This window comes from Merops nubicus, unplaced genomic scaffold (genome assembly GCF_000691845.1).
Source record: "Merops nubicus isolate BGI_N331 unplaced genomic scaffold, ASM69184v1 scaffold10692, whole genome shotgun sequence".
NCBI lineage: Eukaryota > Metazoa > Chordata > Aves > Coraciiformes > Meropidae > Merops > Merops nubicus.
Window position 1 is genome coordinate 18,978 of NW_008595746.1, and position 16,570 is coordinate 35,547.

Below are 16,570 nucleotides of genomic sequence, written 5' to 3' on the forward strand. Positions count from 1 at the left end.
ATTGTTCTGTCTTCACTAGGCTTTGTTGTTGACCTTTTTTTTCCCCAACTCCACAAAAATGCCCTGTTTGGAGTGACCATCCATGGCCCTTCTGGTTGTGGAATACACATGGAAAAGCACAGCCCAAAGGGCTGATTTTTGTCTTGAGTTTGAGATTTATACAGTGCTTTCCTCCTTGGGAGGTCTAAGGAGCAGAAATGGTGCTGCATGACACCTCACGGGTGGCCCACACCTTTCAGCAGTAAATCTGTTTCTGCAGAGGCAGAGAAAGGAAGGCGGGGCACAGCTAGCTATACTGTGGGGAAATTTGCCCTTTTATTTCCTGATGTATTCCCTGACTGGTGGAAAATCACTCTTGGCAAACACAAAACTTACCTTGCTGCCAAAAGGTGCATCTCTAAATTATTAATGAAGAGCACACAGAACCACGAAAGGTGGAATATTGAACAAAGGCTCAACTGACACTCTGGAAGTTGAAGAAGATATGGAAGACTCCCTTCTAATTTATTTATTCCTTTTCTGTTCTGTTACCCTGATATGCTGCTTCCAGTTACCATTGCACCCCGCACTGTATGGTATTACGTGATTTTGTTTTCAGATTGTTGGAGATAAAGTTGCTTCATTATTAATATATATGCACTGTGCATATCCATAAATATTGAATATATATGTGTGTGTAAACCTACGGGAAGTGTTAATAGTTAAGATAAACTAAGTCCATTATCGCAATGAGTGACTATTTCTATGACCCTATTTGCAATAAAACCAGATCCAATGATATGAGAAAATTGCTAGGTTTCAAAATAATTGAACCAGGCCAGACGAATCCCCACAAAGGCATCATTTACAAAGTACTTTGCTTGTCTAGAATATTTATTCTTACAGAAGGAAATGGAAAAAAGAGTTCATATAGTTGCACAGCCACCCTCTGAGTGTAAAATTGTCTTACCACGTTATGTTTATTTCCTAGATATCTTCAGTTGGGGCATTGCGGGAAAATACTGGCTATGCAGTTAGTTCTTTTGTGTGAACTGTTCATATTTATTCACTGGAAAGTCAATCATGTTTTGTTCAGGCTTGTTTCGTTTTTCTGCTGAGCAAACATTTAAGCAACCCTTTTCTTGCAAAAGTCTTATTTGCATATACAATATACACCGTTTAAAGTCAGCACTACAGAGATTATTGAGATATCTTTGCATTCCCTCCTATGTACCATGGGAAGTAGTAGAGTTCTTCCTGAAAATGCTGGCATTGCTCATTAAGACTGCAGTATATTGTTTCTGTTTAAGGACTCCATCAGTAGTTACAGATATTTTTACTTTGCGTTGAAAGCATGGATAGATTTTTACTATTAAATGTTCACAGCAAAATGCTTCCAAGCAATCTACAGAAAAAGAATTACTCCCAGTAATTATCCGCTGAATAAATCTGAATAATGAATACGTTCACAAAAGTCAGTATCTATTTGTGAACAATTAGCTGAAAGAAATAGAGGTGACACCCATCAGCTAAATAATTCATTTACGAATCCTTTGTCCAGCTTTGCTTCTGACATATGTTGCACGAAATGAGATCAAAGCTTAGATGAAAAATTACTTTAAAAAGAAGGGCAATGTTAAAGGAAATTCACCCAGCTTCCAAAGCAGAAATTTCCCCACTATTGTAACTATTATTTATTACCAGTGATTTCAGAGGCTAATGGTCATTTTCCTGGAATCTTTCACTTCATGCATTAAACTGTGTTCTACTCCTAATGTATATCCAGTTTTAGGTTGTTAAACTGCAATCAAAAGCACTTAGTAAGAATAGATCTGTCCTTGTTATGAGATTGAACTCCTGACATCTTTATTCACTGGAACTTGAGTGCCCAGGTAACTACTAATTATTCAAGCATTTACAACCATTACTATCAAAATAATTAAGACATTGTGGGATAAAAGTGAGAACAGCGCTATGAACTCATCATTCCTAGCATTTGGGTAGCAATCTTTCATGAAAAAATTTATAAGCTGCCCCATTATTTTTCAATCAAATGAACAGAAAAAATGTTTACATGTAATGGGAATCTAGAACTGAAAAGAAATGGCTTCTGGCATCAAAAATTACAAACGTTGTCTCCATATGTCCATTTCTTGAAAACAACAAACCCCCTTGACTTTTTTACAGGGTTTTCTAAACAGAACATCAAAAGAATTCTGGCTAATTATTTATAAAAATGTGAGACCTTTCTTTAAATAAAACCAGATTCAGTGAAAAAGACAGGAAGAAGGTTTTTCATTCATGTCTAAAAGCTCATGAGCTCACTGCCTCTCTCTGCAGGAGTAAAAGGCTGCAGAAGTCCTTCTTATGTGCCCCGCTTGATGCATGACACTAGTAAAATTAAATGGGACAACTCACAGGAGAAAGTCAAAGCTAGTTGAAGACTAGAGTTTGACTTCCCTCTTCCCATCTCCACCAGTTTGCTGGCCAAAGTAAGCAGGTAAGTTCCTTCTTATGTTAATTAGTAGTAAGTGACTATCATATAGGAAGAAGGAGGAACCAGAGGAGAAGATAGGGACCATGGTTTCCAAGGCTTTGTCACCTTCCTCTCTAGGATCTGCTATGAACAAAATTTGAAAGAATGACTTTCCGTACCAACAGCTCAGCTTAGATATCCCAAAATAACTGCTGTGAAACACTTGCAGGGCACACCAGAGAGGGGATTTTGAGAGCATTTCACAAGTCCTGCAGCTGTGAGCCGGTTGCAGCATGAGGAAAAGCCCTCCATCACCCCGATGTACAGGAAGGAGAAGGTAAGGTGACTCTCTCCAAGTGACTTTTAGATGTGGTGGATTCAGTGAAGAGCCCCAAGCCAACAGGGTCATTTCTTCTCGATGTTGACACTGCTTCCACTGCTGGAAAGGGAAGAGCTTGAGGACAGCAGCCCCTGCAAGAGCTACAGAGCCATGCAGAGGCTGAGCTGTGAGGAGGGCAGCAAGGCTCAAGGTGGCTGCTGTTCCCATGTCAGCCACAGATGCTTCCTCTGCTATGCTAGCCCAATTTTCTCTGGGGTAGGATCCCAACCCTTCCTATCAACTCACCCACTCCCCAAAACCCTGGAAGGAAGATTTAGACAGTGAAGCCTACAGAGCTGCTGTGCCCTCTGGTTCCTGGTGCTAATGTAAGTATTTTCCAACCCTCGTTTCACGGGGCAAGTGCAAAACGAGGGCCAGTCTGAGTATGCCATGGGACAATCCACATGGACAATCACTTGGAAAATAACACAAACCCAGAATATTTTAGACATATCATAGTAAATAAATAGCTTCAGGAAAAGAGCAACAAAAAAAAAAAAGCTCAAGCTTGTGCTTTTAGAGACAGTGAACCGCCATATTTCAGCAGTAATGGCAGGTATTTCTGACTGGAAATTATATATTTGATGATGACCAGCCTTTAGCATTTGACAAGGGGCTGTTTAAGCCTCCTGAACAATGAATCACCTCTCTTCCTATCAATAGCCTCATTATAATATCTCTAGAAATGTCTAATGTTAAAATCCTACTTTATTACTACAATAATACATATAATTTGTAAAACATATAAAGTGAGGCCATAACTGCACTGGGGGGGGGGAGATGTATGTGATACCACTACAGCTATATCATTTCCTGATGGCATTACCCACATATTAGGAATGGGAGAAGAATTAAAAGGAATCCCACTTGCAAGATTTCTGAGATTGGGAAAAGCTTCTGGAAAGCAGATCAACATGATGATGAAAATGCAGCAATCATTATAAAAAGAACAGCATCAGGTTCCTGTTTACACACATAAGCATGTGGGTGTTTACCTGTGATTTGCTTCATTCAGACCCTTTCCAGTTGCCAGGAAAGCCCTGCTTTCCAGCTGCACAATCAGTATTATCACTGTGTGCTATTTTTGGCTACTGAGTACATTTCAAGCAACGTCATCCTTCCCAAGCCAACACTGGTGTGAAGGGCGGAAACACTTCTTTCCACTCCTCTGTCATTTGCTGCTGCTCCCGTCTGCTGGGTGGCACTGCCTGCTCAGTCCTCGCTGCACAGGAATCTCCAGACACTTTCCCCTGGTCCTTCTCATTTTCTTGAACAACTGGCTTTCTAACCAAAGCTTTGTGTGGGAGGCTTCATGTTGGCATCCAGAGTACATGTCCCAAATATGTCCACTCCCACCTTCTGATCCTAGTGCTGAGGAGCTGCCGGTAAGTAACCTCTCGACGGGCGATAGAGTCCTTGTGTCCAAAGCCTGGAGCTTTTCAGAAATGGGTTCTCTTTAAGGGCATATAGCTTCCCAACTAGCACTTTGGTAGGTTTCCAGCTTTTGGGATAGTATATTAACAACAGGTTGCTGTCTGAGGGGAGAACGCATCATTTCTTTTGATAGTATGTAGCTTTGATTTCAATAAGTTATTAAAGTCTAGTAAATATTGTAAACACCACTTCCTTTTAAAGGTATTCCTTGGCTAGGTGCTACCCAACTAGCTAGTCGTTTAATGTTTTTCTCTTCTGGTGTGATGTTGCTGTTAAGTGCTTGAAAAAGCTCACATGGACAAAAGCCACACGTTGGGTTTTAAATCTCTTCAAATAGAAGCTTCGGTTTCCTTGTTTGTGCTATGGGAGGAGCTCTTCTAGCTAAGCTATAACCACTGCTAGTGTGAGCAGGGCTGTGTCTCCCTAAACCTGTTTCATTTTACACAGAACAATTAAATATTCACTATGCCAAAAAGCGTGCATGTGTGTGTGGCTATAGCAGAGTGATGAGGGTACTCACCTGGTAGATGAGAGACCCTGCTACCAGTGACCGCTCCAATGAATATTTAAGTATTTTATATTAAGTATTCATTGGAGTAAGGACAGGAGCAGACTTCTACCACCCCCAAGGGAGCCCCCAAACACCAGTGTAAAGTCATTCTTTCATTCTTTCTTTCTTGAGCTTAATGAATATTTAATTATTTGAGACCAAACAAGATAGCTTCAGTGGTAGAGACTGAGATTCCTTGCTCCCACGTGTGCACCACAGCTATGATGATGACAGTGTGCATATAAGAGATGTGGGTTCATATTCCTTTGGACTTAGAAAGAATAAGTTAAATACAGGTTTCCCATACCCTGGATAAATCTTCCAGCTTCTGAGCTGCTGAATGAAAGACACAGAGGTCCAATACACACTCTCCTTGGTCCTGAGACAGAGGTGGTATGAATGTTTATATAACCCCAAGATAAAAAAAAAAAAAAAAAAAAAACCACATCCTTATCAGTGATAAATTAAGATGAAATTTAGTTTATAAATCCCTCAGGGGAAGGCATCAAAGCTGAAGACATTCCTCACTCCATGGCAGATCCTGCTGGTGATGTTATGTGCCTTTCTGTGATTATCCGAAGTGTGATGCATAGGGAAACCTACTTATCCTCTCCTTCTTGGGTCTGACACCTCCAGACTTTGGTTGGGACTTAATTTTGCTTCTGCTGCCCAAAGAGTGGGTGTGTGAAATGGTGAGCATCCAAAGGTGTAGGGCAAGGGTATTTGAGTCTAAAAATGGGAAAAAAGACGCAGGCACTGAGAAGTAGAAAGATTAAAGCAAGAACAAAAACATGGAGGAAGGGGTGTGCAATCATTGAGTGAGGAAATGACTCACAAGGGGGAAAAAAAAGGAGCAGGGACAGTGACCAGAAGGTGCAAACAAACTATCTAAGAAATAATACTCCTTACCTAGCAGAAGAACAGAGAGAAGGGGCAGAAAAGGGTAGAAAAGATTACTTCAATCTTAAAGTTCAAAGAAAATTTATAGAATCTCTGCCACTCACTTAGGTTTTTGAAAAGTAGGAAACTTGCCATCTGCTCTCCAATTCCAGAGGACAGTGGGTGTCTCTGAACTGAGATGCTTTGGGTCCATTTTAGGGAGTTGACTGTGGGAACATTCCTACCCAGAAGAGGGACTTAGTACTGTTATTGCAGCTCTGTTTCTTGTCATCTGGCAGAATCCACAGCAATCTGATTCTGTTATCAAAGACCAAGTGTCTTCCAAGCAAAAACCAGAGCAACAACATAATTGTGATATCAAAGTACAAACAAATTCCCACCAGGATAGTGTCCAAAACCAAGACTGCTGCATGAAATGGCAATACTGCATTCAGAGTGGAGCTGCTTAGCTCAGAAGAACATTTCCAAGGTGCTCCCAATGATATGGTTCATTTATTTCACATCACATTTATGTCCATCTACCACAAGGCTGTTGAGCAGCCACCTTCAGTAACTGTTCACTCCAGTTTAGAGAAATCCTTTCTGAACTCTTTTCTGTCCATTACTTTAACCAACCTTTTTCCTCAGAAGACAGCTTTAAAGTACTGAAGATCTATGACAATGAAGGAATATCCATATTGTCTTGCTATAAATATTACAGTGGTCTGACTATAAATGTTAAAACAGATGTGTTTCATATCATGTCCTTTGAGGGACAAGGCAACATAGGTACAAAACTTCAAAGCTTTACTCAGATGCATGACTCCAGTTTGAATGGCCATGTGTTTTACGTTTCATGTTTTGATCAACTCTTCAGACAGATGACAGTAGCTATCCTCCTTCAATACTGAGGAAAAGGCCGCCTGTGGACCAAGCTGTGGGGGAAAGGCGGAAATCAGAGAGAAGGGTTCGATTTCGTGAGCCAGAAGAAGTCATTGAGTATGGTATGCTCAAGCTGTTAAACCTTTTGGCATGACCTTTCTAGCTTTTAGCATCCACCCTGTTTGTCCGCATCAGCTTCCCCCTCTGATAACATTATTTGAGATTTTGAGATCAGCATGGGGCAGAGGACAGGAAATTTTTGCTCTGTGCTCTGCAGAATTGTACCTGGTCCATTTGCCTGCCTGTCCTGGGAAGAAACAGGCTCCTGCACCATGTTAGAGCAGTCTCAGGGCTGTTCTCCCAGAGAACTCCTGAGTCAGCCCCCCAGGGATCATTGAAGACCATGGGCTTGGCTGAGCCGCAGGTCTACCCCAGAACAATTGTTCCACACAGAGAAAAGGATCTCAGACCAAATTTAAACATGCTTATGTCATTCTGGGTAACTAGGATTTAATGGCAGGGAGGGAGCCACTCCTTTCATTGTTTCTGAGCAGCATGCATGCCACACGATACCACAATAAAGGTTTGAGCCTAGCTGGCCCACTGGGGTTAAAAGTAGCCAGCATGTAACCATTTCTGCCAGTGAGGGCACTCAAGGAATGGTACAGCTGACATAACTTCTACTCTTCCATCCAAGAGCCAAAATAACAGCTTGCAGGTAGGTCAGGTGGGATTGTCCTTAAGCAGAGGTCTGGTGCAAGGATCCAGTTTGCATTTCTGCATGTTATATACAATTCATAACCAAATAAGAACTGTTGTTTCATTCTGACTTTCACGAAATGACCCAGCTAAGAAAAATTGTATTTACTGGTAGGGAACTAAAACTGTATGGTTGTGATATGTCAGTCAGTAAAAACACAGGTTAGAGAATGGTAAGATTTCTGTGTCAGTCACCTGTTTGAACTGTTACTCAGCTTCAAAACCCAAGGCTTGGCATCTCCTGATATGTCTGTAAACAGATCTTTCAGTGGTTTCTCAGTACTTTGTTCGTGGTGTCTCCTAATGCAGGAGGGAAAGGCTGCTTCTTGATAAGGTTGTTGACACAGCCTGGGCCTTCCCATCCAAACTGAAATGCTAGGAAGAATCAATGAGTCAGCTTTAAATTCTTCAAAGCTCATATGACTGCTCAAGAGCAGAATTTTAATGAGAGCTAATAACCTCCTTCAGCTCCCTGACAGAGTCCATGCCCCCACATCAACACTGGTAATTGTGCAGTCAGTTCAGCCTCAGAGGACCAGGTTCATATCCCACTGGCTCTGAATTCTGCACAACCATGCTTGGGCTTCAGGGAGCTGCAAGCACAGAGAAGACTGACTCTTTTCCCAGCCCACAACTAGCATTCTCTGTTGCAAGCAGCTTGGGATTTAGATGTTTGTCTACACGACATTATTAACATTACAGGCTGGTAAGATGAAGGTTGTTTGCACCACTGAAATTTTTCCATTCTCCAGACTTTTCATCCTGGATTTTTTCTGGGCCCCAGCTGCCAAACAGAAGTAGTTCCAGGATACTGTTGGATGAAAGTTGCATCCAACAGTGAACTTTGCTTTCCTAACTTTCATTCTTTTCTCAGCCTGCTAGTTTGTCTCCTTTTCTTTCTAGAACTGATGTGGATTAAGGAGGTCTTTTTTGCAAAAGCTGACTCCTGACCCCCCTGAGACAGCAGCAATGTCTTTCTCTGAACCCCCCACAAAATAAAATTTTTCTCATTTCCCTGAAGTGCACCTACATCTGCATGTTTGCATGGGGTGAGTAGATCCCACATAAATCTGTACAGCCAAAAGCAGTGTAGGAAGCAGCCCAGCATCTCGAAGGCAATAGGCTATTTCAGAGACACCACTTGGTGCTTGCTTTCATATTCATCTGCTGCAAGGATGACTTTCCAGGCATCTAAGAACATTTTCATTCTGTTTTCTAGCCATTTCCTGCTGTGACTACGTAGTGGGTAAGTTGAAGTTTCACATTATAACTGTGAGCCATCCACAGCACTAACCCGAGTTTGCTCTGTGGCTGCTGGGAGGCACTGTGCAAATATATCCTCCCTACACAAAGCACCTTGTACTCTCAGTGGTTGTTGCTTTTTCTTCTCAGCATACAAAGCACAAGGTGCTGCTGAGGTCTGGTGCAGTATTTTAGACAAAACATCTAGTAAGACAAAGAGTGGAAACAAAAAATAAATCCCTGAAGCTATTTTTAATTTAAATATAATTAATGTATTTTATGGTAATAGAATAGATACAGGTTTTCCACTAAGATATGAAGGGAAAGCACCCCAAGCAAAACAGGAGTTGTCCCTGCTGACTCTCATACGTGGGGAAGAGACAATTCATTTATATGCTGGCAGTAGGGTAGAAATAACAAAAATAGTCAGTTATTTTTGGTTTTTTGCAAATATGTTTGAGGCCAGCCACCCTCACACAAATGTATGTAGCTGGATGTTCTTATGACGGTGATCAGTTTTGGAGGCCCTGGCCAACATCCAGCCCCCGCTGTATGCAATTCAGTAACGGAAAAGGGATGCATAGATACATGTATGTATGCATACCCAGTGCCACAGAGCTGTGCAAAAGAGACAGATGGTAAAGGAAAATGACCAAAAGGAAAAGGAAATGACCAAAAATGGAAAAGGAATGTCCAAATATCCCTCAAGTGACAGTGGACATGTGTGTCCAAGGTAGGAACTGAACCAAAATCTCCTGTATCCTGGTGCAGTGTTTTTTGCAGAGGAATTCCCTTTGTCTTAGGCAGGACATATGGCTGGGGCTGAGCGTGCTGTTCCAAAAAGCAATTTTACTAACAAACTTAAGCATTAATTTTCTATTTGTAATCTAGAAAGGAACAAACTTAACTTTAAGCACGTTATTGCAGCGATAAGCAGAAGCTGTTGTAAGCAGAGTTCATCACTATCTTGTGGGTGGGATTATTCCACATTTTTTTTTTTTTTTTTTTTTTTTTTGGTTCCTGGACCAAAACCACTCCCTAATGGAAAGGATATAAGGAAACTCTGAGTGAGTATTTGAGATCACCCAGTCTTCTGCAGACTGCTTGCCCAGCTAGGAAGGATATTATCATTAATGGGCAACACATGAACCAGATCCCTCCCACTGGCCTTAGGTCATCTGCAAGAGATCCAAGGTGGCCCACCACTGGAGGAATGAACAGCCCAATGTATTCACTAACGACACATAACATAGCAGAGAAGGGAGCAAGTCGATTCCAAAACCAGGCCATGGGGGAAGGAAGCCTCAGGCAATCAGTCTGATCCCAATCATAGAGTAACTGCCAGGTGAAGGCCTCATCATTCCCTTCCTGTCTCAGTCTTGTCCCACCATTACTAGGAATCCCTACTTGCTGTAAAGACCCAGGAAAACCTTTTCAACAAGGAGAACCACAACACATGCCCTGCAAGCAGAACTAGCTCTTATAGAGGTGGCTTCTTGCCCCGCCTCCAAGTGAATGTGGGAGATGGGGGCACCTGGTGGTGATCTCCTAACCAGTTCCCACCCAAGGCTGGACAGACCGTGTGAAAACAAATCAGGGGGGTCTTTCTTGCCTGGTTGTGTACATCATCCATACTCCAACCCTCATTCAGGGCTGGGAGTTTAACCTCAGCATTTCACCCAGAAATTTCACATGGAAAGTAACTTTCACAAGACTGAAAAAAGGTTATAAGCACTTCAAAGAAAAAGGACGATGTGAAAAGCTGTTTAGCTTTTGCAGAAAAGTTTCCCTGTTACCAGGTATGCCCATCAGCCAGGCCCCATGCTTTGAAAGGCAGGTGGCCACCTGGTCGAGTACTGTACCATGTGGTATGGGAGATCACACCAACTTCCGAATCACAAATCTCTGCAAAAGCAGAAAGCACTAATTCCCTGGCTAAATACCTTCATATAAACCATTCATAGAATAGTGCCAAATAAACACATTTATAAAAATTGAAATCTGCTCATAGATAATTTACAAACAGAAAAAAAGGGCTAAATTCAAATGAGTAAATTATTTGCTGCAAATAATTCACTCAGATCTATTACGAAACATTGATTTGGTTTCTGGTTAGCTATAAAATGACTCCCTATTAACATTTTACCTTTTCCCCATACACTTTTTGATACATTATTATGTGTTTCTTGCTTGGTTTTATGACTTTTACCTTCCTCTCTGTACATCTGTATGACAGTTTAATTGACTGGTGTGTATTCCAGGGCTCGTAGTAGAAGCTAATTTAAATATGTTACAGCTAATGTTGGCCCTTTACCCATAATCAGACACACCACATTTGTATCTCCTTATTGATTATGTGCATATGGCAGGAAAATAGCTGCACACTACAGGGTTTTATTCAGGCATGAATTTGGTTTTATGCTGCATGTTTAATATTCAAAGTGATTTATAAAATAATACCAATTGTGCAATGGCCACACAGTCAAACAGAGCAGCGAGATCTGAATAAAACTGCATCCCCGAGGCCCATGGATGGATACACATGTGCTAGAGCTAAGGCATGGATGTAGGGGAGCTAAATGTAGCCCACTGATTTCCACGTTTACTGTGTCTGACCTACAGCACTTTAAACACACTTGACCTATATTTTAAAGGCAGGAAAAATGTTTACAGTGTCCTCCTGCTTAAGAACAAGTGTGGAGGATGTTCGAGTATTATTAGCACACCTAGCACTTAGAGAGAGGTTAAATCTGCCAGAGCTTTCTAAATATGTCTCTTCTTTAATGGAGATATGTTTCAGTTCTTACTGTAATTAGCAGGAGCCCCTAACAAGCTTAGCTACCAGGAAAAAGAACAGAAATCTAGATCTTCTTTCTCTTTTTTATGGAACATTTGTGAGCATTAAATAATTAGGTGAAGCAGCTTAATATTCTCCTAGCATTTAACTTAACATTTAGCATCAAGGTACAAAAAATAATTTCTGGAGGGAAACTTGCAATCATGCATTAGGTATGGTAATCCCATTCTTATTGTATATAATTAAACTCTTTAAGTGTTCCACTAGATGAGATCTTTTATATTCACCTCCATCAGGAGGTGTGACTCACTATCACTTAACTGATGCCTACAGAAGTACTCACAACCAGAGCCCTGTGTACCCTGCTGTTCCCAGAAAAATGGGACAAAGGCCTCAGCAGGGGGTCAAATTTGGGAAGTGTTTAAGATGACACTAAAATAATGCTGCTTTCTTTTTTCTCCTCATCACCGTTTGGTAGATGACAGGTCATCATCTGGATTGCCTGTGCTCCTGTGGCTCTCATTTTGTGCAGTGCTGATCCTTGCTGTGAGTCTCTACTACATCAGCATGAAGCAAGATGTCAGTGTCCTGGAGGAATTTCAGTCTCAACTTGTCCTCTTCTTTCTTCGGATAAGACACGTTGCTCAAAAATGCTGGACTTGGTTTACGAGGCAGTAGCAAAGTCCTCCAGCCTGACAGACACCTCAGAGCACTGCTAACCAGCATGCAGCAGTGCAAAGCTCCCAGTCTGCTCTGGTCACATGCAGGGAACTTGTGAGCATCCACCTCAGAGAGCAAGAAAGACACTCCTTTTATGCACTGCCCAGCAGCCACTTGTTCTCCTTTCTTTTCTTTTTTTTTTTTTTTTTCACCTTAGTGGAAAGTCATACTAGTATCTTGAGGTCACACCAAATTAATGCTCCATCATCCTGAACAGCAAACAAGTGTCTGAATTTTGTCCCCAAAAGGGCTTATAAACTGCTGCTATGAGGAGCAGAAGTAGAAAGAGAAATTCACTGATCAGTGCAGGCAGCAGCAAGCTCTGGATAAGTCTGCTAGGTCTCAGGTCAAGGCTTTAAACACCAAACCATCCTTCTCCTCAAGTCTCCTAAGAGCTATTCTGCAAAAGTTAAAATAAAGCTGAGCTCTTGCACAAGCACTGCTCCGGTGGCCAAAGGCTTGCCAAGCTGCCATGTTTGTACACCTGAAATGATTATTAGTAAAATCCTGGCAAATATCTTTCTTGTTTCCCTTCTTGTATTTTTTTTTTTCTCCATGGGCAAAAGCTGTTTCCCAATGTTTCACTTGATTCCCAGGTGTGAAAAAGAACATGAAAACTCATTTAAATGGTGAACAGTTTATTTGCCTAACACAATAAATAGCAGCATTGAATCCCAGGCTAATTATCAAATCAGTAGTTTAATCCTCTGGGTTTGGTTCAGTCCATAAACCCCACTAGCTGAGCTACAAGATTTATGATAGTGCTTGTGTTCAGCCACAGGATATGCTTTTATGTGCCTGGGTGTTCAAGGGTGTTCTGTTTATGAAGGCATAGGAGGCAAAACCCCTTTACCCATCCATTGTCCCACCATAGTATGCACCTCTCTGAAGGGAATCCTTTTAATGAAGACCACACAATAAATGTGGAGTGGTGCTCTGTGTGTCTGAGAGAAGAATGAGCGACTGCAAGCTTACGAGCTTCAGCTATGTTTTCCTCCTAAATTTCCACAACATCAACACAACAAGTTTTCTTAGGTCTTAGATTCTTGTCAAATAATACCTGTTGTGTGCTGGGGTTTACTTGATATAAGACTGACATCAGAACCTGTAAGAGCTGAAGACAAACTAAAATAAAAAGTTAAAAAAAAAAAAAGGGTGAAGAAAGAAAATACTGCAAAGATAATGGAAGAGATACTTACAAGACCTTGTCTCGAAGTCCCCTGCCACTGCAATCCACTAAAAAGAAAAAATGGTGCTTTATTTTTAATTGATTTTTTTTAAAAAAGAGGGCCATATCTCTGTTCCCCAATAGCCTTCTTCCAAGCAACCCAAGGACTTTAAACAGGCAGAGGATAAAAAGAAACACAATATGCAACCTTCTCTCAAGAAGAGAGTGGGCAGTAACTTGACTGAGAACAAGTCAAAAAAATTGTGGTCCATGACAGAAAGAAGTGACTTCAGTGGCTATTCTCATGCTCCTCCTGAGGTGTCAAAGACCACAGCAACTGCATTTGCCACGCTGCCCGTCTGGGAAGCAGAGGCTGCTGCAGGAGGAGTGTTTAGGTCAGAGGCTCTCTGTGCAAACTGCTCGGGTACCCCAGCTCAGAGGGTAAGTTTCACCACTGCTTCCCCTCCCTCTCCCCCCTTTCACCCCTGCTGTTTAGGTAATAAAGAAGGAAGGTTTTAAACTTGTGTGCTAGTGAATCTGATTAAAAAGTTTGGACTGCGGCCTGCATGGGGCAAGATGGTCACTGCAATTTCTGTTTGCACTTTTTAATGTATATGACTTTTCAATATTCATGTTGAAGCTCTTTGGCAAACCAATGGTGTTCCTTTTTTGGCTCTGAACTGATATGTCCTCCTAGTACATAGCAACTAGTTCCTTCAAAACAGGAGCCCTTTTTGCAGGGATGGTTCTCTCACTGCAAGTCATGGCACATTGCATTAAGAAAGCAAAGCCTGAGCTGACAAGAACCAAGCAATCTCAAGAGCAGCAGAGTGAACCCTTACAGTGTGTTAGAAACTTGGTTTCGGTAACTTTAAAACAAACCAAAGGGTTAAGGTAAAACAGGAACTCCTCTGAGGACTGTGAGGGAAAATGCAGAGGCAGTGACCATATGTGTGCTCACCTCCCTGCACAGCTCCCCAGGAGAAGGACATGGTCTCACCTTTCCACCAGGTCTGCTGTAAACAGAAAATGGCCACGTTCTCCTTGGTAGGGCCCAGCTTTATCAGTGAGAGTAAGAATGGCTATCGCTTCTGGGCTGTCAGGGATGTTAAGCAGAGGAACAGCTACTCTTGGCTTCTGCCCAGCCTCCTCTTGGGACTGTTTTGGACATGGACAAAGGCAGCACTTATGTAGGTCTCCCCATGGCCTTGCAAGGCCTCCTGGGTCAGGATTGTTTACTGTGATCAGTCAAGTATGTGTCAGGCTTTTCCTACTCTGGCCCTTCTTTCTCTTCTTCATCCATCACAGATCTATCCTTATCACTGTGAGCTGGATGGGATGGATCCTTATTCTTGTTCAGTGTTGTTTTTCTAGGTGTGGCACCTCCGTGAGTTTGGAATAGCTAACAGGAGCTCTAAAGTTACACAAAATCAGCTATGCTGGGTAATAATTCTCTTCCTGGCCATGCTTGGTAATATTTCCCTTCAGTACAACTGCTGAGAATTGCCCATAAAGAAGTAAAAAAGGAGAGGGGAGTATATGACTTATTACAAATGGTCAAGATGCTCACCTGAATTCATACTGATGCCAGAGTAGGGAATCATTTTAGAAATCAGGAATCTTGCAGCAAATCAGCTCTGAGCAATTACTTAATGCAGCTCTGAAATGGTTATGTTTTAGCTTTAAATGGTTGAAAAGAGAGAGTGATGGATGACAGGACTCTTGCAGGAATTTTTGAAGCACAGTGAATGGGCTTCCCAGGAGCAGTGTCTAGGCTGGCAAAAGTCAAAGGGCCAGAAGAGAGGAGAAGGAGGTCTGAGAATGAAACTGGACTAGTGACAGGCCCTAAGGGTAGAAGGGTTGCCTAATATCCCTTATGCAATGAGTATGAAATTAATGCACAACAGAAATCAGCAGACCACAACAGTACGGGGTGTTGTTTTGATGGTGTTCAGTACATTCCTGCATCACAAACAGAGGGCAGCTGCCAACACCCTCTTCAGGCAAGCTCACCACATCAACAGCACCCAGTTGCACTAGCAGGCGTAATCATACCCATACAATTAGAGGAGACAGAAAAGGACACAGTGAGATGACACTAGATTTTTTTACATTAACCTTCCACTACTGGGCACAGCATTAGCTCTGGTAAAAGGCAGCCCCAAAGACTGCTTCTGCTTCCACTCCCTCCTTTTGTGTCTCCAACCCTGCTCGTCTGCAAACAACTTAATGGAGCAGGAGAAGCCTATAGCAGAAATTTTAATTGACATTTCTGCCTTTTGCCAGTTTGAAGCAAGCAGAAGGGCTGGCAGCATGTGACTAGAAAAAGGGTATTACCAGCTGCCCTCAGGGAATAACCCAGAAACTTCTAAGATAATAGTGTGGACTTGTTTCTTATTAACTCCTCACACCGGGATAGCTATTGATAACCTTCAGGCCCACCTCTGAAAAGAAAATCTGATGCCACATGAAGAATACTAAGCAGTTGGCATTTAGAAAATTAACCTGCCCATGCAGCCTGTGGTCCCCCTTTACATTTGGTAACAAGCTGCCTTTCAGCTGCATGCTGACACAGAAGCATCTTCTCCTTGCTTCCTATGGCATTAGGGTTCACTGTTGAAAAATGGTATCAAAAGGGCTTAGGCAGCTTAGGATGACTGTCCATATCCTTGACTATACATGGAGATGCTGGGGAATGAGTATATGAACAAAGATGCTACCATTGACTTTGAAAACAATTTTTATCTTACATTGTAACAACATGAGTTCACCATCAAAAAACAAGCACAGAAATATCAACTTCTCAAATAATTTATTTGTATATATCACCAAATCATAAAAAGCCAATGCACTGTCCAGCAAAAAGCATCGATATATAAAACACATTAACTCAGTATCAGTAACACCAGAGTGTATCACTTAGACTGAACCCAATCCAGCTCCTACTAAAACCAAAGGAAACTTTGTCAGTGACTCCATTAGCAGAAGGATTGGACTCAGAAAGTTATTTTCTAGGTGTTTACAAAAGCCTATATTAAAATGCTAGTAAAAAGCTTCCCTTGTGAGACTGTATCAAAACAGTAATAAACCTCACTCCAATTCTACTTCTGTCAAATGCATGCAATTAAAGCTCCAAATCGGCAGTCATTACACTGCAAATACCATACAAATCAAGAGAGATAATATTCAAAACAGGCCAGGCTCTACCTTCAGCTTGTGTGGACTGGCATGGCTCCAGCACGGCTCAAAAATCTCAGCTATATACAGCAGTGAAGGATCTGCCCCTCTACTGCTTTCAATGGTTA

General features: G+C 41.8%; 1 protein-coding gene across 1 annotated transcript; it reads left to right on the forward strand.

Annotated features, from left to right (window-relative positions):
* Window positions 1-4,165: 4,165 nt before the first annotated feature.
* LOC103769003 (chromosome unknown open reading frame, human C14orf180) lies at window positions 4,166-12,055 on the forward strand. Its single transcript, XM_008936171.1, has 4 exons — window positions 4,166-4,219; window positions 6,575-6,701; window positions 8,558-8,584; window positions 11,856-12,055. The coding sequence occupies exons 1-4, from the start codon at window positions 4,166-4,168 to the stop codon at window positions 12,053-12,055; spliced, it is 408 nt and encodes a 135-aa protein (XP_008934419.1).
* The last annotated feature ends 4,515 nt before the right edge of the window (window positions 12,056-16,570 follow it).

Coding starts and splice junctions, on each gene's coding strand:
- LOC103769003 (XM_008936171.1), top strand. CDS start 4,166: ATGTCCCAAATATGTCCACTCCCACCTTCTGATCCTAGTGCTGAGGAG. Junction 6,702..8,557: donor AGAAGAAGTCATTGAGTATG/GTATGCTCAAGC, acceptor TCTGTTTTCTAG/CCATTTCCTGCTGTGACTAC. Junction 8,585..11,855: donor CTGCTGTGACTACGTAGTGG/GTAAGTTGAAGT, acceptor ACCGTTTGGTAG/ATGACAGGTCATCATCTGGA.